Genomic DNA, 19,805 nt, shown 5'->3' with positions numbered 1-19,805 from the left:
GGCATTGATGTGCCTTCACGAATTGTACATGCAATACAGCGTCTGTCTAGAGTAACGAGCGCGAGGGAACTTGGAGGAGCTCAGTCCACCCTATGTGCTCCATTCTTCTCAAGCATCGGTGGGAGAATCGTCATCTCCCTCATCCACCGTCCGCCTTCTCTCCCTCAGCTTAGTCGATGTCTGGTCAAAAGGAGAAGTATTGATAACCAGCGAATGAACGGGCGGCGGCTTCGAAGAGTAATCAAATAACACCGCAGCTCCATTAAGACTGCGTCTCTTCATTCTCTCATGCGCCTGCTCTAGCGCCACCTCTACGCAACAACGGACCTTCAAACAGCATAAAGCGGGCCACACAGACCTTTCCCCACGAGTGATCCAGAATTTGATTTCCTTTTCTGTAGGGTTCTTGAGTAGCCATCCCAAGTCCCGCACGCTGATGTTGGGGACCAGTGTGAGGGAGTCGGCCTCAAATGTCTGATCGCTGCGAATTCTGCGAACAAAGGCTGGCAGCATGCCGAAGATGCCTAGACACGCTGCAATCCATCGAGCAGCCCAAGGAATGAAGAGTAGTGGGAGGCGAAGAAATCTCCAGAAGCCCAGATCCCGACCCCGGACGTATGGCAGAGAGGGTGTTATAAAAGGAGCAACATATGGTCGAGCCTGTGAGACGATGAAATGGTCGATGTTGAACTGTTGCCGCATTCTTGACAGCGGTGTCTTGTCTTCGCCGGTCGAGTGAGGAAGGCCAGCATTCTTGCCGGTCAAACCACACGGTCGAATCGGCACCGCAATAATCTCTCCACGAGCTGTTTTCTTGAGGAGCTTGATCTCATCATGGCGAGACAAAGTCGTTAGATGGGACGCCATGGCTGCCGAGCGAATGAGCCAATTGGAAGCTGTCAGGTGGTTGAGGAGGTTGGGTACATCATCGTTTGGCGATGCGACAATGATGTTCAGCACGCGCCCGGTCCGGTCGTATGCTTCCTGAAACGTCATATCACCAACATTCGCTTCGACACACTCAGCCAGGACCCCTGGATCAAGTACGAATCCCTGAGTTGACAACCTCCCAGCTCGTCGACTCAGCGTCGTCAACCAGCTCCAAAGCACGCTCTGCTGAGCTGCAAGTCTCTTCTCCCTTGCTCGACTTCGAGAAGCCGCGAAAGCGCTCAAGTCAATACCGTCTCCGCCCAGGAACCTGGGGAGCTCATCCTTGGTGTGTATGCCAACCAAAGCTGCCATAAGAGCGCCAGTAGCAGTCCCCACGATGACTCGTGGTAGGATGTCATGCTCAAAGAGCGCTTTGACCACGCCAATGTGACAGAATCCAAACACTGAGCCCCCCTCCATAACCAATGCCGTGCTTCCATACATACACTGGCCATTCTCAAACAGCTCCAACTTCTCCTGTGCTGTCATCCTACCAGCTCTGGACGTCATCGCTGGCGAAGCATCAGCCACAAACTTGATGGCAGCAATCATCTCTTCCACATAGGCTCGGATGCTTTCCTTGGTTGTGATGTATGTCTTATTATACAGGCTGACCTTGGTGATACCGAACAAGTTTCGGAGGAAACCAGTACGAAGGAGCGCCGCAGTCGCAACAATATCATCATTCATGCGTAAGCGGTAGAGCTTTTGACGACGTTCTTCGAGACGCAAGTGGTCATATGATGAATCAACCGGATTGGCTCGCCAGTTGTAGACGTCTCGCTGGCTGTCGAGCGCGAAAGCGGCACTGCGCCATTGGGCGAAGTTACTCGCAGATTTGAGATCATTCCGAAGGCGTGTCTCTTTACGGGGCGTCGTAAACAATTTGTGCAGAGTCTTGGATGGTCAGTGAGAGTTTCACTGCTGTGGATTGTAGTGCGCACCGTGAACCAGGCGTGAACAATGTCATAAACAATGATCACAACAGCCACTGGTAGTGTCACACCCTCTGGCCGCTTCGGCATTTTTAATTCAGCGCTGTATCACATACGGGCATGTGTGCTGAACGGGAAGCAAAAGTATGGATGTTGTAGTTGTGTGCCGTCTCAAGTCAGTGGAGAAGCGAGGGTGAAAGAAGAGGCGGTAGAGATGACCACAGCGTGCCTCCCCGTGGGTTCAATGGTAGTCGCGATGGGCTGTGATGACGGAGGTTGTTCGCTTTGACATGTGAAAGCAGGGGTCGGCCGGATGAAACCGAGGCCGTCGATCCCGATCCTTGGAGTAATCCAATCCCTGACTTCTCCAAAGCGCGGACGAGCGACGAGCAGCATCGGGCAACACGAGGGAAGGAAGGAGTGTCACGAAGTTCCAAAGCAACATTGTGGGCGAAAATTCAAGCGCCGTGCAATACGATGCTGCTACGTCCTGCTCTGATCGAGTCGCCGACCCCATCTCGCTCTCTGTGCCAAATACAACGTCACCTCACCCTTCTAAAATGAGATCTGTTGTGGCACATCCCCATTCTCCAATCCTGGTATTCCCCTCACGGGAGCCGTCGCTTCCCACATTCCCAAATCCTTGCCCTCGCGATCCCTCTTAGGCTTCCATTCCCTCCCGGCATCTTTGAGGACCAGCATAGCCTTACTTGTCATCGCAAAAGAAGTGACCAATTCCCGCATGCGTTTCGCTTTAACAAATATCTCGGCAAGACCATTTCCCTCCTTCGCAACCTTGACGGACAAATCCATGCTGTCAATCAGATTGGAACGACTGATGAGAGATCCGGCTGTGTGCAACACAGTGTTGTATGCGATGACCACTTCGGGGATGTAGTCTAGGCGGATCTTTTCGAGATCTGCGATTTCTTCTGCGTCGGCTTCGGCAGGCGAGGTGAGGATGCCGTCGAGTACCACCTCCATGTATTCGTCGACGAAGGACTTGGCCTCCCTCAGGTCGATGGGGGCGCGGGACTGGCTGAGTTGTTTTTGATGGTTGCGAGTGTATTCGTGTTCCGCTGCCCGCCACTGTGCAAGCGCAGCAATTGCTTTTACCAGAGACTCAAGCTCTTGATAGGTTTTTGATTGACCGAGAAGCTCTCTCCATAGCTCGGGATCAACAGTTGATGGCGCGCTGTCGTATTCGGTCATGTTGACCGTGGTACCAAACACGCTGTACGACTTTTGCATGCTAACTTGCTCGAATGGGAATTCATCGATGATGGCGATAGCGCAAGCGAGGCGACCAGCAACTACAAGTGGTCAGCATAAATTTGGTCAAATCGCAGGCTATTACACGTACCTAGACATTTCCGAAGCGCTAGCGATAGAGCGAAGAATGTTTCCGCCCAATGGCTCTCGATGATTGTGAACCAGCGTAAGCTCCTGATAACCGCATCGTCTTGTTCCGTCGGTTCCACGTCGTAGAATCCGTTGATAATGCACTGCCCAGGGTACATGATAGGAGTGGTGTTGTATTCCAACATCCTCAACGGAGTCTCAATGCCCTCGCCGACGTTTTGCTCGAGTACGAACCGGAGCTGCTCATTGATGATCTGGACGCTGTGAAGTCGGTATTGTACAAGCAGTTTCAGCAATTCCTCCTGCTCATTGTAGTCGGTGACATCCTGTAGCACTTGGCTCATAGTGAGGGTGGCCCTTGCTGAAGTGAGTCTTGATGCGTACAGAGGAACAAGGTCGCGTTTCCTGGCCACACGAAGTGTCTGGATGTACGCAACAATGACATTCTCCTCCGAATCTCTAGCATTGTCGTCAAGCTGCTCTTCGCTGAGTACACGGAGCAAGATGGCCATGTGATTTGCAACTCGAAGGGCCTGGGGATCCAAGGCAACCTCTGCTTCTGCCATGTTGCGATTTCCCTCCCAGAACTGGTCGAGAGGCACAATCATCTTCGTAGGTGTATCATTCTGACTGTCCAGGTAGGCTATGGCATAACCAAGGGTATGTATGAAGCTCCCAATATCGTTAGCGAGMAGAAAACTCTGAATTWTTTTCATGGGCTGGATGGATTCCGTGCTCGTCGTTGGATTCCGCCTCAGCTCACCTATCAGTGAGACGATTGCTTCCTCGGGATGTTTGAGGGCGTCCTCATTCACCCGCCGCAATAGAGGGGCTCGATCTGGAAAGCTTGTTGCAAGATACTGGTCGAATTGTCGGAGGAGACTAGCGTTGTAGTACGCGTAGAGTTTGTCGTCCACTGTTCGGCAGATCTTATCGACAGCTTTCACGCTACCGCCGAGAAGCCCATACACAGCGGCCTCGTATTCATTGGAGCAGCCAGACTGGGAAGCCAGGAAACACATTTTCCGCCAGGCGGCGTTGGACACGTTCTGACTGGTATCAGAACCTTTGCCGATGGAGAGTGCACGCCAGCCTTCCTTGTGAGTCTCGCACCACTCGCTGACATATGACCACGACTTGCCACGCCGTAGCATCTCCCAGCAGGCGATCCACATGGCGCGTTCAAAGTACACGTCCTCCTCTTCCAGAGCGCGGCCTTGTCGTGACCTCGCATCCGGATCGAGGGTAGTGACCAGCAGCTCAGTGTTGTCCCGATTCCGAATTTGTGGTAGTGGTGCGCCAGGAGACGTYGGCCATGATCTCAACCTCTTCTCGCCCTTGATCTTCTCTCGGGTGTTCATCCAGCCACTCGACCACAGGCCCTTGCGTTGTGATGTTCTCGCCTCCAACTCCTCCAATATCCCCGGTAGATCGCTTTCTTGATGCTCCACAGTCTCTTCCAGCCACCGTTTGATCAGAAATCGTTCGCGGGCAAGATCATCGTTGAGAATAAAGTGCTCCCAGATTTCACTCTCGCTGGTGTAGCGGTGCGGACGACCCAGTCTCGCCAGCTCCTCTTCCTTGTCCTGCTGCACTGCATTCTTGTCCGGATTGTGATGCAGCTTAAGCACAATGTCGAACAGCTCCCAAAGGTCTGCCTCCTGCTTGCATTGCCTCCACTCCGTGAGTCTCGCAGACTTCTGCCCGGTCTGCGAGGACAACTTGTTCATCGTCGACGCAGAGAATGATCTGGAATTGGCTGACAGCTTGGCCTGCTCAGACCATTCCTTGCGCAGCTGGTCGGCCCTCTCCCGCTGGTTGCTTTCCTCGAGCTTGAAGGCGGCATCCTTGGAGATGTGCTTGAACTCCTCCACCAGTCCCAACACCGCTTGGAACTTGCTATGCGCGGGCAAGTTCTCCAGAAACTCATCGAGCCGTTCGGCGAATGTCTCGACTTCCCTGCCCACGCGCTCGGCCATCTCGCGCAGAGGATTCAATGCTTCGTTGACATCGGGCCGCTCGCGCGTCGCGACGATTTCCTCATCGAAGGCAATGTCCGGTGTTGGAACGCGATCGTCGCTCCCTGCGTCGAGCAGTCCCCAGCTTTCTGAGGTTTCGCGAGGACGTGTTGGTCGAGGTTTGCGCGCCGGAGGTTTCTTTGCGACCCCAGACGTGTTCGCAGCCACTCTACGCGTGACCGGCGGCATCGTGTGTTGTGAAACTTGCGATGCGGTCGTCACGTTCGAGATGCAAGGGGAATTGTTTAGTGAATGCAATGTTGACTACTGAAGTTGAAGTTGACCTGGACGCACTTTCAGTGTTMATGCCACGCTAAAAGCCCGCTAGCTACACGAACGCGAAGGTTAATAAGTTGAAGGTCAAGAAAGTTGATGCCAAATGCGCTCACAAAAATAATCTCGCATGCTCACAATTGAGCTCTACACTACCAGTCGTAACTAACCCAGCTAGTGCCATGATGCTCAATCGCAGGGTAAACGCCTTGATGCGACGCTTTTTTTTACAGCACGATCCCGCTCCGCAATTTCCATGTACTCCATCGTCATGCCACATCGAATGACCGTTATCCCAAGTCTCGTGCTATCTCGAGTGGACTAGTAGACCTTCTTCTTTTCGTCGAAGCTGACCTGTCCCGGTCCCATATTCACCAGAAGCAACAGACCACCAACGATGGAGAGGATCTGGAAGAAGTCATACTTGGCAAAGTCCTTGTGCGGGTGGTGTGGGTGGAGCTGCGAGATAGTCTGTCAGTTCTCCGTGGGTCAGATCTTTGGGGGACCGGCGACGCTTACCGTCCAGAAGTTGTTCACAATAACGTTGAACACGCTCAGAATCATAACCAGCACAATCGCACTCCACTTCGCCTTGAAACCCACCGCGACCATCACACATGCCACAGCACCGATCGCAATCACAATCACACGGCCAAATGTCCACTCGCCCGCAAAGACAAAGCCAATGAACAGGAAGATGAGGAGAATTCTGCCGGCAAGCTGGAAGTACATTTTGCGATCCTTCTCGTCGAGCTGTGGAAGACCGGCAGGCGCGAACTTTTTGCGGACCCAGCTGTCGGAGAGCACCATGATCAGTCCGCCCATGACAGAAAGATTGCGCAGGAAGAAGTTGACGTCGAAGATGAGCCCGTAGCCCAGTGCTTGCGTAATCACAACTCCGATTAGACCGCATACCGCATACTCGCTGTACTTGCGAATGATGACGAGGATGCTGCTGCCGGTCATGGCGACCACGTTGATGAGGAGGAAGATGTGGTTGACACCCCATGGCACTGCGGGGAGAAAAATGGTCAATATCCGTGCTCTGCTTCTTTTGAAATCCCCAGAATGCACTCACTGTAACGGTAGGCATGTAGGTACTCCAACTGGTCGCTCCACTGCGTCAAAATTCTTAGAGCATCCTCCAAGAACGTGACAACAATGAGGAAGCGTCCAATGGCAGGAAGATATGGTTTGACTGGATCCGACCAGGTGTCCAGCATATCTTCAATCTTGCTCGTCTGCTGGCGKATCGCATCAAGTGGCGACGGGTCGTTGGTCGCGGATGAGCTCGAAGGTCCGCCAAAAGAGGACGACATGTTCTGGTTGCCGAGGTGGTACCCTGCCGTTCCTCTGATCTGCGCCATGTTTTATTTCTATGAATATCAGGAGAGTGCTTCCCGGATTCTAGCGACTCGGTGAGGAGGATGGTCTTCGGAAAGAAGTGTGGTGTGCGAGGTGAATCTTGTAGGCCCGCTCCCCGGTTTAATTTGGCGAAGCTTGGTGCTATGTTGTTGTTGTTATGGGTCTGCCCGTTACGACTTCAGGACAATTCGGTGCAGCGCGGTGGAGTTCGACGCGGAGAGAAGTGGATGTGGTGAAATGGAGCGAATGGCCAGGTCGCACAAGTAATAAAGCTAGGTATTGAGAACAATTGAGGGGAGACCCGCGGTGGTGACGGATGAAAGCCCAGCTGGCCTTTCTCCAGAGTTAAAATAGAATAGCTCCCGCTCGCGCACTGCAGCCCCGATCAAAGGATCTCGGGATTTCGGTCAAAGGTTCCAGGTTGTTTCTAGCAATTTGCTGTGCAACAATTGGAATCGGGAATCAGACACGTATTCATTTGGATGTCGTTCAACCTACAGCTAGTCTCCTTAAGAGCAGTAGGTGGCATCAATCAATGTGCACGTCTTCATTACGAAGCAACCTCCGGCATGGGACGCATGGGCATCGCTGCCCACGTTCCGGCCAGTTTCATTGTAGACTATCTTAGGTGTACACCACCGCGTCCACGCCTTGCTACGTACTCTTTGCATGCCATAGTACATGCATCGCCAATGCTTCCAATATTTTCTTCGTTTTTTTAAAACACATCGTCCGATGCTAGGCCCAAAGTGCAGAATCTGCGCCATTCCAATGCCCGTGATAGATAACCCTCCAAAATCCCATGGGGCGCGTCCTGTCTGCGTCTCGGCCTGCTGGCAGCCCTCTCGACAAACGTCTGCGTTTGTCGAGCTTGCCCCTCTACGGAAGCGGCAGGCCCACAGTATTCTGCGAACGACTCCTAGGGTGGTCTTTGCCAACATGGCCATGAACAAGAAAGAAAAGAAGGATGCGATGCTGAATCGGCCTGTGACGCCGCATAAGAAGATAGAGTAAGCACGGACTGCGATGTCGCAGCCGTTCATGCAGCCCAGTTGTCGACGTTGCTTGGATCAACGTCCTCTGCGCGGAGCTCGTACTCGTCCTTGAGTGCCTGGAAGCCAATCGGCTTGCCATTGGATGTCGTCTTAGGGGCAATGGCGGTCTTGACCACTGGTGCTGYGACTGTGGTAGTTTGGCCTGTCCCCTCATTCGAGKTGGACTTCTTCGTCTTCTTGTTGCTCTTTACCTCATTCCAGCCAGTTTCGCGTCCGCTTTCCGCGATGGCTTGCGCGTAATCGTCTTTTCCATCGGTGGATGTGGCGGCGGTGCTCATTATGTCGGCGTTGGAGCTACCGGTCGATTCCACGTCAAATGTATCAAGAAGCTGGGCGCTACCACCTGCCTTGACTGGCTGCTGTAGCTCACGGGCAGCATCCTGCTCCGACCAAGGATTGTGCACAGGAGCTGCGGGAATTGGGATACCATTTCTAGCCGCTTCACCGCGTCCTTCGCGGGCTGTGCGGCGCTGCTGTTCCTGTTGTGCTTTTCGTACCTTTTCAGCCTCCTCGCGAGCCAATCTTTCGTCCTCCTTCTTCTTGCGGTTCTGGCGTTGCTTCTTCGACTCAGTAACCACTTGCTTCGGCTGCTGGGTGGCCTTTTCCTTGGTTGGCTTCGTGGGTGCTGTGATGCGTAGCGCGCTTGGTCCCGGAGCACTGGATTCAAGCATGTCGTCAACGCCGCTTGACTTCAACGCGGGCGAGGCAACATGTGACCATTCATTCCCCGCATCGCCATTGTGAGACGAGCCAGAGGACAAGATAGGAGAATCCATCGTCTTCGTCTTGACAGTCTTGACACGGCTTTCCTTGCTGTCTGTCTTCTTCATGTCGACGCCCTCTCTGGCCTTCTTCATGTTCGCCGCGAACTGAAGAGTGCTCATGTCGATCGCATCTTCATCATCCTGCTCCTTGACTGGCGCTACCGGAGCCTGCTGAACGGGCTGAGTGTTCGCCTTCCGCTTGTTCTTCACGTTTCCCTTGCCTGGGGAGTCTGGTTTTTGCGTCTCGCCTGCAGGCTTGCTGGGAGCCGGCTTCTTGACAGCGGCCTCAACCTTCCGCGCTGTCTTTCTGACCTCACTCTTTGCTTGTTTCTTAACCTCACTCGGAGGAGCAGGCTTCGGAGCTTGCTTTGTAGTAGTCCGGTAGTAATAGCCTGCCAAACCAATGACGGCGATGAAACATAACCAACTGCTTACGGCCGCTTCCATGTTGGGCGTTTCGCGGTCAACTAGTTCGTCTGGCTGTATCGAAGCCTAGATCAGTCAGAGGACTCTGCTCGAGGAACAGATTGTGGGAACTTACGTTATGCCCTGCAGACGTTGCGCGAGCGGCGTTGGTGATGTAAGTTGTAACAACGGCAGAGAAAGGAGTGTTGTTGTGTTGCTTCCCTGTGCTACGGACACGAGACCGCCAATCGCCGGGCGGACGTGAAAGTTGCGAAGCAAGGGTGCAGCGGCTCTGTCGGAGATGGTCACAGTGCGCGTCCGGACTGAGGAATTGTCTTTGAACGAGTGTGGCGATCCACAATTGTGCTTGCGGACCGTTCGCAACGGAGAGGTGTGAGGTGCGAGGGATATGGCGTCGCGGCCGGCGACGAGACTAAGCGAAGGGGTCTCCCACTAGCGCCCCGTCCCTAGTGTGTCGGCTAAAGTAGTAGTACGAGGGGCGCTCGTGTGATGATATTTGGGGCGTGGATGTGAGCGGTGATGATTGGAAATTCTCTCGTCGCAGTCCGCTGTGTGTCGTTGAATTGGAGAAATGCTGTGGCCCGCGACTGCCCGTGATGGAGACACGGGTCAATGGTTCGAAAGCGCATCATCGTACCTTACCTTGCCTGAGGTCATCTGGCAACTTCACTTCTAAGGGTCTAGGATAYGATTCAGCTTAGAATCCACTGATGTATCCTTTTCCACCGCCTCAAAAATTCCCAGTAATAATTTATCAGCTGCTACTCACCTGTGGAATTGACACGAAGCGACGTCAATTCAACAGGCTTTTGATTTCGTGACCGCTTTCTTCACCATCGCGTATGGATCCACCAGCCCGACGTGGACATGGGTCCGCCCGATCTGCAACAAGCTCCGCCAGACATCATCTCCTCCGCCTGATGAGGACCTGGAGCTTCTACGCACTCTGGACTTTCGGTCAAGCTTGTCCGATTCAAGCGGAATGATGCCGTCCACACGTGCCTCTTGCCTAGGTGGTAATGAGCTTTTGCTACGCTGAAGACCTTCAGGTCTCCAAATTCACCCAAGACGCGTTGAAACGCCGCAGAGAGAGGACAACAAGTGTCTACCGCCAGCGGCACATCTAGAGCACCCTGCTCTTGATATCGAATCTATCCAAACATGCCACAGCGGTAACCACTAGCGCTTGCCGGCGCCGACACTGAAAGCGAGCAGCTGTCTCAATGGCACCACTTCCGACCTATCGAAACACACGTGCAGCCAAGGAGACAAGTTTGCTGCAGCGCGAACGGCTGCCGCCATGCGACTTCCTCATTTCATTCAACCATCAAACCCATCGCTTCTTCCATGTCGTCCAGCCCCTTTCACCTCCTACTGGGGACAAAGCATCCTGACGGCAAGGCGCTTTCTTCGGCAATACATCGGGTCTTTACAAGTTTGGTCATATCCCAGTCCGGTCCCCCAAGCTCCCATCCGCTGCTGGTATTCCTGCCATGGACTGGTTCCTTAGCTCAGTTGGTTAGAGCGTGGTGCTAATAACGCCAAGGTCGAGGGTGTAAGTTAAAACTCATGCCAAGTGGAGAATCGCAGTCGCTAATATCGCTTTCAGTCGACCCCCTTAGGGACCATGAATTCTTTTTGCATTTTTATTGTAAAGTTTTGGAGGGGGCTGGTCTTCACCATACCGAAGGCAAGACTTCGCTCCGCTGTGGACATGGTCTACTATCCGTTTTACTCCGTACGCTCCTTTAGACTGTACATATGGCGCAGGATAGTCGTCGAGGGTTTGACCCCCTTAGGGATCAGTTATGCTCTACCTCTCTTTTTGCTGATTTCCAGAGACTGTTGTAGCCATTCTCGCGATATCATCGAGCCAAAAGCTCATTGTTGGTCAATCGAACCAACGCCAAGACTTCCATTTTTGGCTCCATTTGAGACTGAGAGCAGACATAAGCCGACTGGCACGCAGGCATGTTGAGGAGCAAATACGCAAGATGACGAGCCTGAGAGTATCTCGGCTTTGACCCACAGAGACCGTGCAGGAGTAACATTTCTGCAACTCGAATACCTTTGGCAACCCTGCGTGGTCGGCATCAGGTTTGCTCTTCGAGAAGGGGTGTCATTTACTCATCGAAAGAGGACCCAGCACACCAGCCGCCGATGGCCGATTGGCCTGTCGTTCGATATGTAAAGTCAAGTTGGTTATCAACAGGTAGAACTTCGCAGTGCTTGATTGATCACTCCGTAGAACGAAGAGCACATATTTTAAGGTACAGCTAAAGCACCACTACCACATCGAGCTCGACTTTTTCACCACCTTCCTCCGCTCCTCCGCGTCGTCACTCAAACTCCTCAGCCCGAAAAAGCTCTTCTTCTTCGCCGGCTTGGAAACGTTTGAGCTGCTGCTCGCGCCAGGGTTAGCTCCACTCATCATAAGAGCACTGCTACTAGCAGACGGCTGTCCACGGCCAGGTCTTCCCGCTGCGAACTGTACATGCTGCGGTGTGGGCTTCAGGTACGGCCCGACGTTACTTGTCGGTCTGCCGTTTGACGGCGGGACGCCATACTGTCTTCGAAGCCGCTCGGTCTCCTTGTCAATCTCGGCCCGCTTCCGCCGTGCTTCCTTTTCTTCTTCTTCGACCATCCTCTGCAGACGCTTTCGTTCTGCTTCGTCTGCCTTTTCACGTTGTCGCTGACGATCTTGGGCTGCTTTGGCTTCTGCCTCGGCCTGTGCCTTCAACCTTGCCGTTTCCGCATCAAGCTCCCATTGCTTACGGGGGTCTGCTAGAGGAGGCGGTCGAGTCGTTCTAGGCGGCCGTAGTGGCATTTGTTGAGGKGGCGTGGTCTGCAGGCGTGGTAAAGAGGATCGCTTCTCATCGTTCCGGTTTTGTGGGAAGTTTGAAGCTTGCTTTTGCTGTCCAATTACTGCAGTAGGTGGTTGCGTATTTGTGAGTCTTCTTCCAGATCCTGACAATTTCCGGTCTGCTGGAGTGCCTGAAATGTTGAACAACTCATGCATCTGGTCTTTGTGGGCGAAATACACATCCTTGATGACAATTGCTGAAAGTAACAGAACGACCTCCAGACCTTTTGGATCCTCCATATCCATTCGCTCCATGTTCGGTTCGTAGATTGTCAGCTCACGCATGCTTCTCCACAGTGCAATTGCAATATCCGGATCTCGCTTGCTCTTCTTCTTCTCAATCGTATCCGTACTTTTGCCGGTCATGAAGCATGTCAGCTCCTTGCTGAGCTTGCTCTCCCTTCGCCATACAAAGTTCACTTTGGGGGTAATGGCCAAGCTGGCGGGATCGCTCTGTCCGCGGTCGAGATTACTCGCAGAAGGCGTGCGAAAAGAGGTCTGCGGCATGCTGAACTCGTATCGCTCGCTGCCACCCCATTTACCCTCTTTGATCTCCACTCGCACCTGCATGTCGGGGTTGTACAACTGAATGGAGAACTCGTTGGGCAGAATTGGCTGCGGAGGGGGAGTGATGCCGTCGTGCCGTCTTAACTCTTCGGCAGATATAGTGGGCGTTGTCCATGACGGAAGCATCAGCACTTCGGCGTACAGTATCTCCGGATTGAAGGCATCGAACAAGGCTGCACCGTACGCATTCTTTTGGATGGGTGCTGGACTGGCTGGGTCTGCATTGTGTAAGGTGTACGCTGGCGCCGGATCACTTCCACGATGGGAGAGGTATATGTCGCGGTGATGCTTGATTCCGGATGCAGACGGTTTGAGGAAAAAGGCAGGTAGATTTTCGTCGAGCATCGCGACGTTTCGAGGATGTCGCGGTGATGGAGCTTGGATTCAGGTCACGTCTGCTTGCCACCTGCACATGCACAATCCACAGCGGTCATAAGGAACTTCTCGGCCGGTCGTTTGCTGGATATTTGTGCTCGGCATCGTGTGACGGATACACGATCAACCCATGAAGAGCTGAGAGACAAGACTGCGGCTTCGCGTATGACGAAGAAGCMAAATTTAGGACGCTTGCGCTTCGGTGATCGGCGGCGATCGGACGCAAGCGTGATGGGCGAGCATGACCTGTGAACGTTTGTACAACCACAATACCTTAGTGCACAATAGTGTGCAGCGAACGACATCGCACATTAAGCTCATCGTTCGACGTTTAGCATTTTCATGGCGGGTTGGTGCCACGTGTGGGAACCTGTCAGCAGCATGCTAGCAGCTCTAACAACATCTGCCATGTCTTCATGTGTGGTGTTAGGAGTAGGTATCGCGGCCACGGACCACAACACGTACGTGCATCCTTGCAACCTACGTAGCACTGCCTTCTCTGTCTTGGGATCTACCGAATATCAGGCTCCGGAATCGGGACGTTGTGTTCTACAGCGTGCTTCCATCCGCAATTGATAGCATTCAGGACGAAGCCACTACGTAAAATAAGCCTCGACGAACGCTCCTTGATAGGTACCTAAACTCTGTCATAAAGCTAGGCGGATCTTGAAAGGCGCGCTGGTTCTTACAGTCGTTTCACCCAAGTCCTCAAGGTGCGCGCGGAACGCCAGTTCATTCCACTGATATTTTCGCATCAATCTGTTGAAGATCTCATCATCGCCGGCCGCAATAAGGACGGCAGCCAGTTTAGGCACGTGAAATGAGGATGTAAGATGTAGTCCAAAGCCGCACGTGTGCCATTACCTCCATGTCTATGTGCTGCTCAGCCACTCTTGACAGCGGGACCTGCGATCTAGTCTGCGCTCTGTCTGGTGATTAACGGGAGCAAGGTGTTAGGTTGGATGGCGAGACAAAGGTGGATGTATCTATCGTGGATCATCCAATAACGGGAGCCCGCTGACGTTGGACTGACTCTCCGATTCATGCGAACGAGTTTCTCTAGGGCTGTATCGGTGCATCTTCACCAGGCTGTTCCCCGCCGCTGGTTTCAATGCCCTCCAGTTCTTTTCAGCTTCCCACTCGTCACTGCTGTACTGTAATTTGAACCAGGAAAGCTTTGAAACGTGCTGACGCCATCTTGCTCACACTCAACTTCACACTTTCTCTCTCTTCACATCATGAGCAACCTGGACGACCACGCACCACGCTCCCGCCGTGACAATCGACCAGCACCACCCTATCCATATCCCAGCGACGGCATGAATGCCAACGACGACTACGGCTCTGACGTGCGCGGTGGCCGCCCCCACGAAAACATACCGCCCGCGCCGCCGATCGGCGACGGACTGAAGCCGGCAATGAAGCGGGAGGGAAGCCGAACTAGACTGGCGCCTGACACTCGACCTCAATTCCCAGACGAAGCATCCAACGCGCCCGACTTGGAGCGCAAGAACCATCCTCGCGATCGTCAGYTTCGTGACATGCGCGACGGGTACGAAAGTGAAGAGGGCGAGGCGCACAAACATACGATGGCACCAACCCGCCGGCACACGGACGACGATCGACCTCGTGGACAAGATCCCCGGAGCCGTAGGCCGCATGATCGCGACCCACCGTATCCACCCCCTGACGGCGGACGGAGAAGAGGCGGCTACGACGACGACGAGCCACCACGTCCCAGCCGGAAGAAGCGAGATCCATACTACGACGATGATGCTCGGCCACCACGTCGACGGGGAGACCGGCCGCCGCCAGATATAGAGTATGGCTCTGATCCAATTCCGGCCCGGCGAGGCAGTGAGCGTAGACCCCGCAGACGCCAGGATGACTACTCCGACGAAGAGGAAGACTATCGGCCGAGGAGACGTCGCAGCGCCGAAGACAGTCGCCGCCCTTTACGGCGCGACGATGAGCTCGACTATCACTCAGACAGTCGCCGACGCCGCGATGACCCATACGACGACCGTGATCGACGACGAAGGGATGATCGCTCACGGCGTAGGTACGATTCCGACTCCGATTACGACAACTACAACAGAAGCGACCGACGAGACAAGGACAGGCGTCGCGGCGAGAAGCAGAGTAAGCCCGTCATGGTGGGAAAATTCGATGTCGGCCCGTGGCTTGAGAAGGGCCAGAAGCACTACGCAACCCTCGCGCCGATTGTCACTCCGCTGGTCATTAACATGGCTCGGAAGTACATGAGTAGCCAGAGTGGTGGAAGTGGTGGCAGCGGCGGAGGAGGACGGCGTTGAGCGATATGATTCATGTCAGTGAGGGTGTTCTTTTTGGGCGTTCACGGGATTAGAGGCACACAGAGACACACGGCTGATGGTAATGACGCGTGGAGGATTCGATAACTGATACCTGACACCTAACATGCATTGGAGTTTGGATGTTCTTGCTCCTGTTGCTTTCCAGCCCTCCACTCTGTGAGACGCGACCTCCCATCGCTGGGTCTGTTGCAAGTAGCTTGTGGATGTTTAGAGCTCAAAATTGGTCACAGACCTTCGAATGCTGAAAGAGTAGGTTCCTTCCGTTCCTACGTTGCACTGGTGGAGCGACAGGGTTTCTCGCCTCTGCAGGCACCCATATCGGAGATCCACTTCTGCCTTGATGTACCGTTTGTTCCATTCCAATTTTTCTCCCACTCCCTCCCACTTCCCCACCATCCTGAATCCATCTTCTCGCGCAGCCTCCACGCCAGCGATCAGTTGAAGAAAAACCGCGGCGCGTGGCAAACACGCGAATTCAAGATGACGCGCTACGTATCGATTGCCTACGAGCAAGAGGAGCTCGGGGAGAAGCATGACCTAGGCTGGTAAGTCGTCTTCGGTCCACAGTTCACTCGCATGCACTGACCGTCTGGTATTCTCAAACAGCAAATGCTGTCGCATGCGCACGGTGAGCATCTACATGCCTTTCCCGCAAAACTTCCGCTGACCGGCTGAAGGGTGCCGATTTACCAATCCCTTCTGGCCTAGACATTGACGAGATCGCGGTGGAGGCGCGTAGATTTCGCATGTCCATATTCCGCGACTGGACGAGACTCAACGCCATTTTGAAGCGCTTCGAGTTCAAGATTCAGAAACGCTGGATGTAAGGGCAATCTGCATGACTTGTCGAGGTGGTAACACTGACAGTCACGGCGTAGGAAGAAGAGCATGAAGCAGAAGCGTGAGATATTGCTCAAGGCCCGACCCGAACTCTCCATAACTCACCGTCCGGACTACGTGAACTTCCGGAACATCAGCAAGCAGGCCAGCAGGTCTCGAACATGTCGAAGCGAGGCGTTCTTGTGGCCATATCTCAATGTGGAAGACTTGCAGCAGCGTCATCTGCTTCTACTCTTTTTGAAATCGCGCGGTCGCAACTTGGTGGGTCGATCTACACACTATAGTAATCAAGTACACAGATGATTGACAGTTTGCACAGCCTGACATTTTCCGCATAAGTGACATCAATCTCGCACACCTTGGCCCAGGATGGGACGATCACGTCAACCTGTCTGCGTTGGGAGGATTCTGCTGCGACGAGCACTTCGACGACACTCCGGACATCCCGCAATCATGCATGCTCTTCCAGAAGAAACACTCGCCCACAGCATACGGTCAAGTGCTCGAGGGCAAGGATGTTGAGCTTCTAGACCCCAGCCAGTTCCCCTACATACGTGATGCGAAAGAGGGCTTGCTATGCCTGGAGATTCAAGCGGGGACGTACAGCTTCTTGCTCGCGTGTGCGAAGCTCGTTCTGCACGACATAGACGCCTCCGTACTCTTCTTCACTGCAGCACACCAGCAGGAGCCATCGGTGGACCATTTCACTCGTCCTGAGTATCACTCCTTGACTGGACACTTTCTGGAAGCTCCATATGGTGTGCCACAGGCTCTCGACATTGCACGATTGAAGAACCTGGTTGGCGGTAGACGCTCGTCAGCAGAAGATCACATATGGATGCTAAAGGAGAACCCCGCCTATTTCGTTGATACGTATAGAGATTGGGCCGAACACAATCACCATCGGCCTCACAAGATCTGCAACTGCAAGAACTGTCGCGATCACATTGCGGCCCGAGTGCTGGATAATGCATTCAGATCCTTCATCTACTGGGACGACATCTATCGCAAGCTCTGTACAATGCCTACTCTCAAGGTCCAGATGAGTCGCGCAGACGAGTCTCGAGTGAGACTTGCGGACGAAGACTGCGAACGCTGGGCTGCTTTGATGGTGTTGTCTGGCAGATGTTAGCCGTGCCGATGGGATTGCTCAAGGACGGTCTGCCCAATTCACCTCGAATGCGCAGCCGTTATTCATGGTCAGAAGAAGTAGGCCACGAAGGAGACTGGGTTTGTCAACCATAAGAACAATTGAGACCAGCCACTGACTCCACTCATCTGTAGGTCCTGCGTCCGAAATCAACCGATGCAGAGAGTCGAATTCACATTCTGTTCGGAGCGATAGAGAGAGGCCGACAGACATGGTACAAGACGGTTCCAGGACTGGTAGAGGAGGTACAATATGTATGTCGATGCATGCGGACATGATAGATAAAAAAAACTGACGATAGCACAGATGCTTGAAACTGACTTCGAGGCATCTCAATACCTCGATGATTGGCTCTTGAATCAATACGCTGATCTTGCCTTACTATGCGAGCTCGGAAAATCGATCAATCTTCTGGCACCATGGTTCGATCATACTACGGCGGAGTTGCTAATCCTTGACAACATCTACGAGCGCAAGAGAGAAAAGGTTGAGATATCAGCCACCAAGCTCAGAGATGGCATCTACAACGCAACTGGCACCAATTTGGGCTGGAATCCACTCGACAAAGCAGGCAAAGCGCACGAGTATCCGAGCGAGAAGCATAAGAGTAAGGTCAATGTGGAAAAGATGCGGGACGCCGAGAAGCGACTGGACCTGTTATGGAAGCGTCTGGAGAAAGCCGTGGAGATTGATCAAGCTATCAGCCTTAAGAAGGTCCTCAAGCGGCGATCGCTAGACAAGAATCCGCGAATTCTATACAGAACTCCTCCATGGAAGGAAGAAGCAAGTGTCTCCCCACTGTTAGAGACGGGAAACTCGTCCACAGTCCTCGGCGAGACCGACGGGAACGTCCCTCGTTCGGGTAAGGCTTTCCTTACGGATCTTGCGGAGAAAGTCAAAACACGTGGTGTGGCAGCAGGAGCATATCATCATCCAGCGACTGGTCGAGCTGAGGATGCACCACCACCGGAGCCAGAGGTGGCACCACCAAAATTTAAGCTTGGCAAGAAGGCGTATAAGATATGGCTTACCTTGCTCCCTTCGGTAGAGTCGGCGCAACACCCTCGTCCCGAGCTCGGATGGGATGAGCTACTCTCTGGCATGAGAGCGATTGGTCTGGAGCCTGAGAAGCTATATGGTAGTGTCTGGTCATTCTCTCCGGTAAAGGATCGAACGCTGTTTCCCATCAACCGCAGCATTCAATTTCACGAACCAAAAGAGGTGCGAAAGGGTGGAAAGATTCCGAAGCCCATGGTCAGGACGTTCGGAAGGAGGCTTCGCCATGCATTTGGTTGGGAGTCAGCCGAGGCAATGTTTGAGCTGGAACAATGATGAGAAGTTCGATTATGAGAGATGACATGAATGGATAATTGCCACAAGTACCCCTTACTTGCGTCTGAGCCAAGGGTCATGAAGTGGTGGTGTTTGCAGGTGCAATGTCACAAGGATACGTCGCTGTTTATACAGTATCAGAATTTTCGCTTGCTATTGCACGAAGCAAATCTGTTCGCAATATTGAATTGTGGATTATTCAAGGCCTACTAGAGCAAAGTCTGTCATTCGACGATCGTGTTCGAGAACTAGGGGAACGCGGCCAGTAAAGGCCACGTAGAATGCAGCTCGCTTTAACTCCGGCCTATCCGTATAATAACAACCTAAAATCTTAGATATTTATTACATCTAGACATTTGGCCTAGTGGTTAGGGCGTGTTAGGATTGAGGAAATGCTAGGTGGAGGCCTAGTTTAAAACTTCGGACATATAGGGGTTCTAGTTGCCGGAGAAGCCTAGTAGTCTCGTTTCTATTACGAGATTAGGGGTTCAATTCCCTTAGTGTTCAATCTTCTTTTTGTTCCTTTTTTAGGAATATTCTTTTTACTATAAAAAGGACTTTAGTCTTTTTTACTATTAGGAGGACGTATCTTACTTATAATATACCTGTTCCTTAACGGATTTACTTTAAAATTTGATATTAATAGTAACGTTAGTAATAAAGGAGGGTTATATACTAAATTCTATATATATTATAGATTAGTAATGTTTAATACTAATCCACCTTCTCGGCGAATAGGCTAGCGATAGCGAGGTATATATTTAGTATATTCCGAGTAGGCGAGGTCCGTAGTAAGCATTCGACAAGACTCGTGTTAAAACTTAGAGTAAATCGGTCGAGAGACAGCTAAGTTCTAAATAAGGGGAGGAGAGGGGGTAGAGGGAAATAATCCCTAACGCCTAAAATAGACTTCCGTAGCCCGTTTCTTAGCCGTTTCTTAACCGATTCGTACGAAACTTGAATCCTAGAGATAATTTTAGGGGATAAGAAGAACAGTAAACTCGGTTTTACCTAATACCTCCTCCTTCCTCGCCGACGGTACCCCCCCTCGACGTAGTAAGGGCGGCGACAGCGAGGTATATATTTAGTACATTCCGAGTAGGCGAGGTCCGTAGTAAACATTTAATAAGACTCGCGTTAAAATTTGGAGTAAATCGGTCGAGAGACGACCGAGTTCCGAATAAGGGGGGGAAAGGGGAAGAAGGTAACCCTAT

At 52.7% G+C, this 19,805-nt stretch overlaps 8 protein-coding genes and 1 non-coding gene; 4 read left to right on the top strand and 5 right to left on the bottom strand.

The window, feature by feature from the left end:
• Positions 1 to 108: 108 nt before the first annotated feature.
• RCC_10278 (related to Patatin-like serine hydrolase) lies at positions 109 to 1,955 on the bottom strand (the record flags this gene model as incomplete). XM_023775509.1 has 2 exons in its annotated part: positions 109 to 1,827; positions 1,875 to 1,955. The coding sequence occupies 2 exons, from the start codon at positions 1,953 to 1,955 to the stop codon at positions 109 to 111; spliced, it is 1,800 nt and encodes a 599-aa protein (XP_023631277.1).
• Positions 1,956 to 2,420: 465 nt separating this feature from the next.
• Positions 2,421 to 5,434, bottom strand: RCC_10277 (uncharacterized protein; the record flags this gene model as incomplete). XM_023775508.1 has 2 exons in its annotated part: positions 2,421 to 3,178; positions 3,229 to 5,434. The coding sequence occupies 2 exons, from the start codon at positions 5,432 to 5,434 to the stop codon at positions 2,421 to 2,423; spliced, it is 2,964 nt and encodes a 987-aa protein (XP_023631276.1).
• Positions 5,435 to 5,839: 405 nt separating this feature from the next.
• Positions 5,840 to 6,885, bottom strand: RCC_10276 (probable putative cargo transport protein ERV29; the record flags this gene model as incomplete). XM_023775507.1 has 3 exons in its annotated part: positions 5,840 to 5,977; positions 6,038 to 6,531; positions 6,597 to 6,885. 3 exons carry the CDS (start codon positions 6,883 to 6,885, stop codon positions 5,840 to 5,842), a joined length of 921 nt encoding a protein of 306 aa, XP_023631275.1.
• A 1,037-nt stretch (positions 6,886 to 7,922) lies between these two features.
• RCC_10275 (uncharacterized protein) lies at positions 7,923 to 9,149 on the bottom strand (the record flags this gene model as incomplete). Its single annotated transcript, XM_023775506.1, has 1 exon — positions 7,923 to 9,149. The coding sequence occupies one exon, from the start codon at positions 9,147 to 9,149 to the stop codon at positions 7,923 to 7,925; it is 1,227 nt and encodes a 408-aa protein (XP_023631274.1).
• A 2,266-nt stretch (positions 9,150 to 11,415) lies between these two features.
• On the bottom strand, positions 11,416 to 12,903 carry RCC_10274 (uncharacterized protein; the record flags this gene model as incomplete). The annotated part of the gene is made up of 1 exon (XM_023775505.1): positions 11,416 to 12,903. One exon carries the CDS (start codon positions 12,901 to 12,903, stop codon positions 11,416 to 11,418), a length of 1,488 nt encoding a protein of 495 aa, XP_023631273.1.
• Positions 12,904 to 14,171: 1,268 nt separating this feature from the next.
• RCC_10273 (uncharacterized protein) lies at positions 14,172 to 15,248 on the top strand (the record flags this gene model as incomplete). The annotated part of the gene is made up of 1 exon (XM_023775504.1): positions 14,172 to 15,248. One exon carries the CDS (start codon positions 14,172 to 14,174, stop codon positions 15,246 to 15,248), a length of 1,077 nt encoding a protein of 358 aa, XP_023631272.1.
• A 501-nt stretch (positions 15,249 to 15,749) lies between these two features.
• RCC_10272 (uncharacterized protein) lies at positions 15,750 to 17,241 on the top strand (the record flags this gene model as incomplete). XM_023775503.1 has 5 exons in its annotated part: positions 15,750 to 15,814; positions 15,876 to 15,897; positions 15,947 to 16,092; positions 16,148 to 16,370; positions 16,429 to 17,241. 5 exons carry the CDS (start codon positions 15,750 to 15,752, stop codon positions 17,239 to 17,241), a joined length of 1,269 nt encoding a protein of 422 aa, XP_023631271.1.
• RCC_10271 (uncharacterized protein) lies at positions 17,235 to 18,591 on the top strand (the record flags this gene model as incomplete). XM_023775502.1 has 3 exons in its annotated part: positions 17,235 to 17,339; positions 17,394 to 17,513; positions 17,566 to 18,591. The coding sequence occupies 3 exons, from the start codon at positions 17,235 to 17,237 to the stop codon at positions 18,589 to 18,591; spliced, it is 1,251 nt and encodes a 416-aa protein (XP_023631270.1).
• Positions 18,592 to 18,941: 350 nt separating this feature from the next.
• Positions 18,942 to 19,098, top strand: tRNA. One transcript has 2 exons: positions 18,942 to 18,981; positions 19,063 to 19,098. It is a non-coding gene; the product is annotated as a tRNA-Leu (tRNA).
• The last annotated feature ends 707 nt before the right edge of the window (positions 19,099 to 19,805 follow it).

The sequence above is a fragment of the Ramularia collo-cygni genome (genome assembly GCF_900074925.1).
Source record: "Ramularia collo-cygni strain URUG2 genome assembly, contig: RCC_scaffold21, whole genome shotgun sequence".
NCBI lineage: Eukaryota > Fungi > Ascomycota > Dothideomycetes > Mycosphaerellales > Mycosphaerellaceae > Ramularia > Ramularia collo-cygni.
This window is presented reverse-complemented; position numbering and strand designations above follow the sequence as displayed.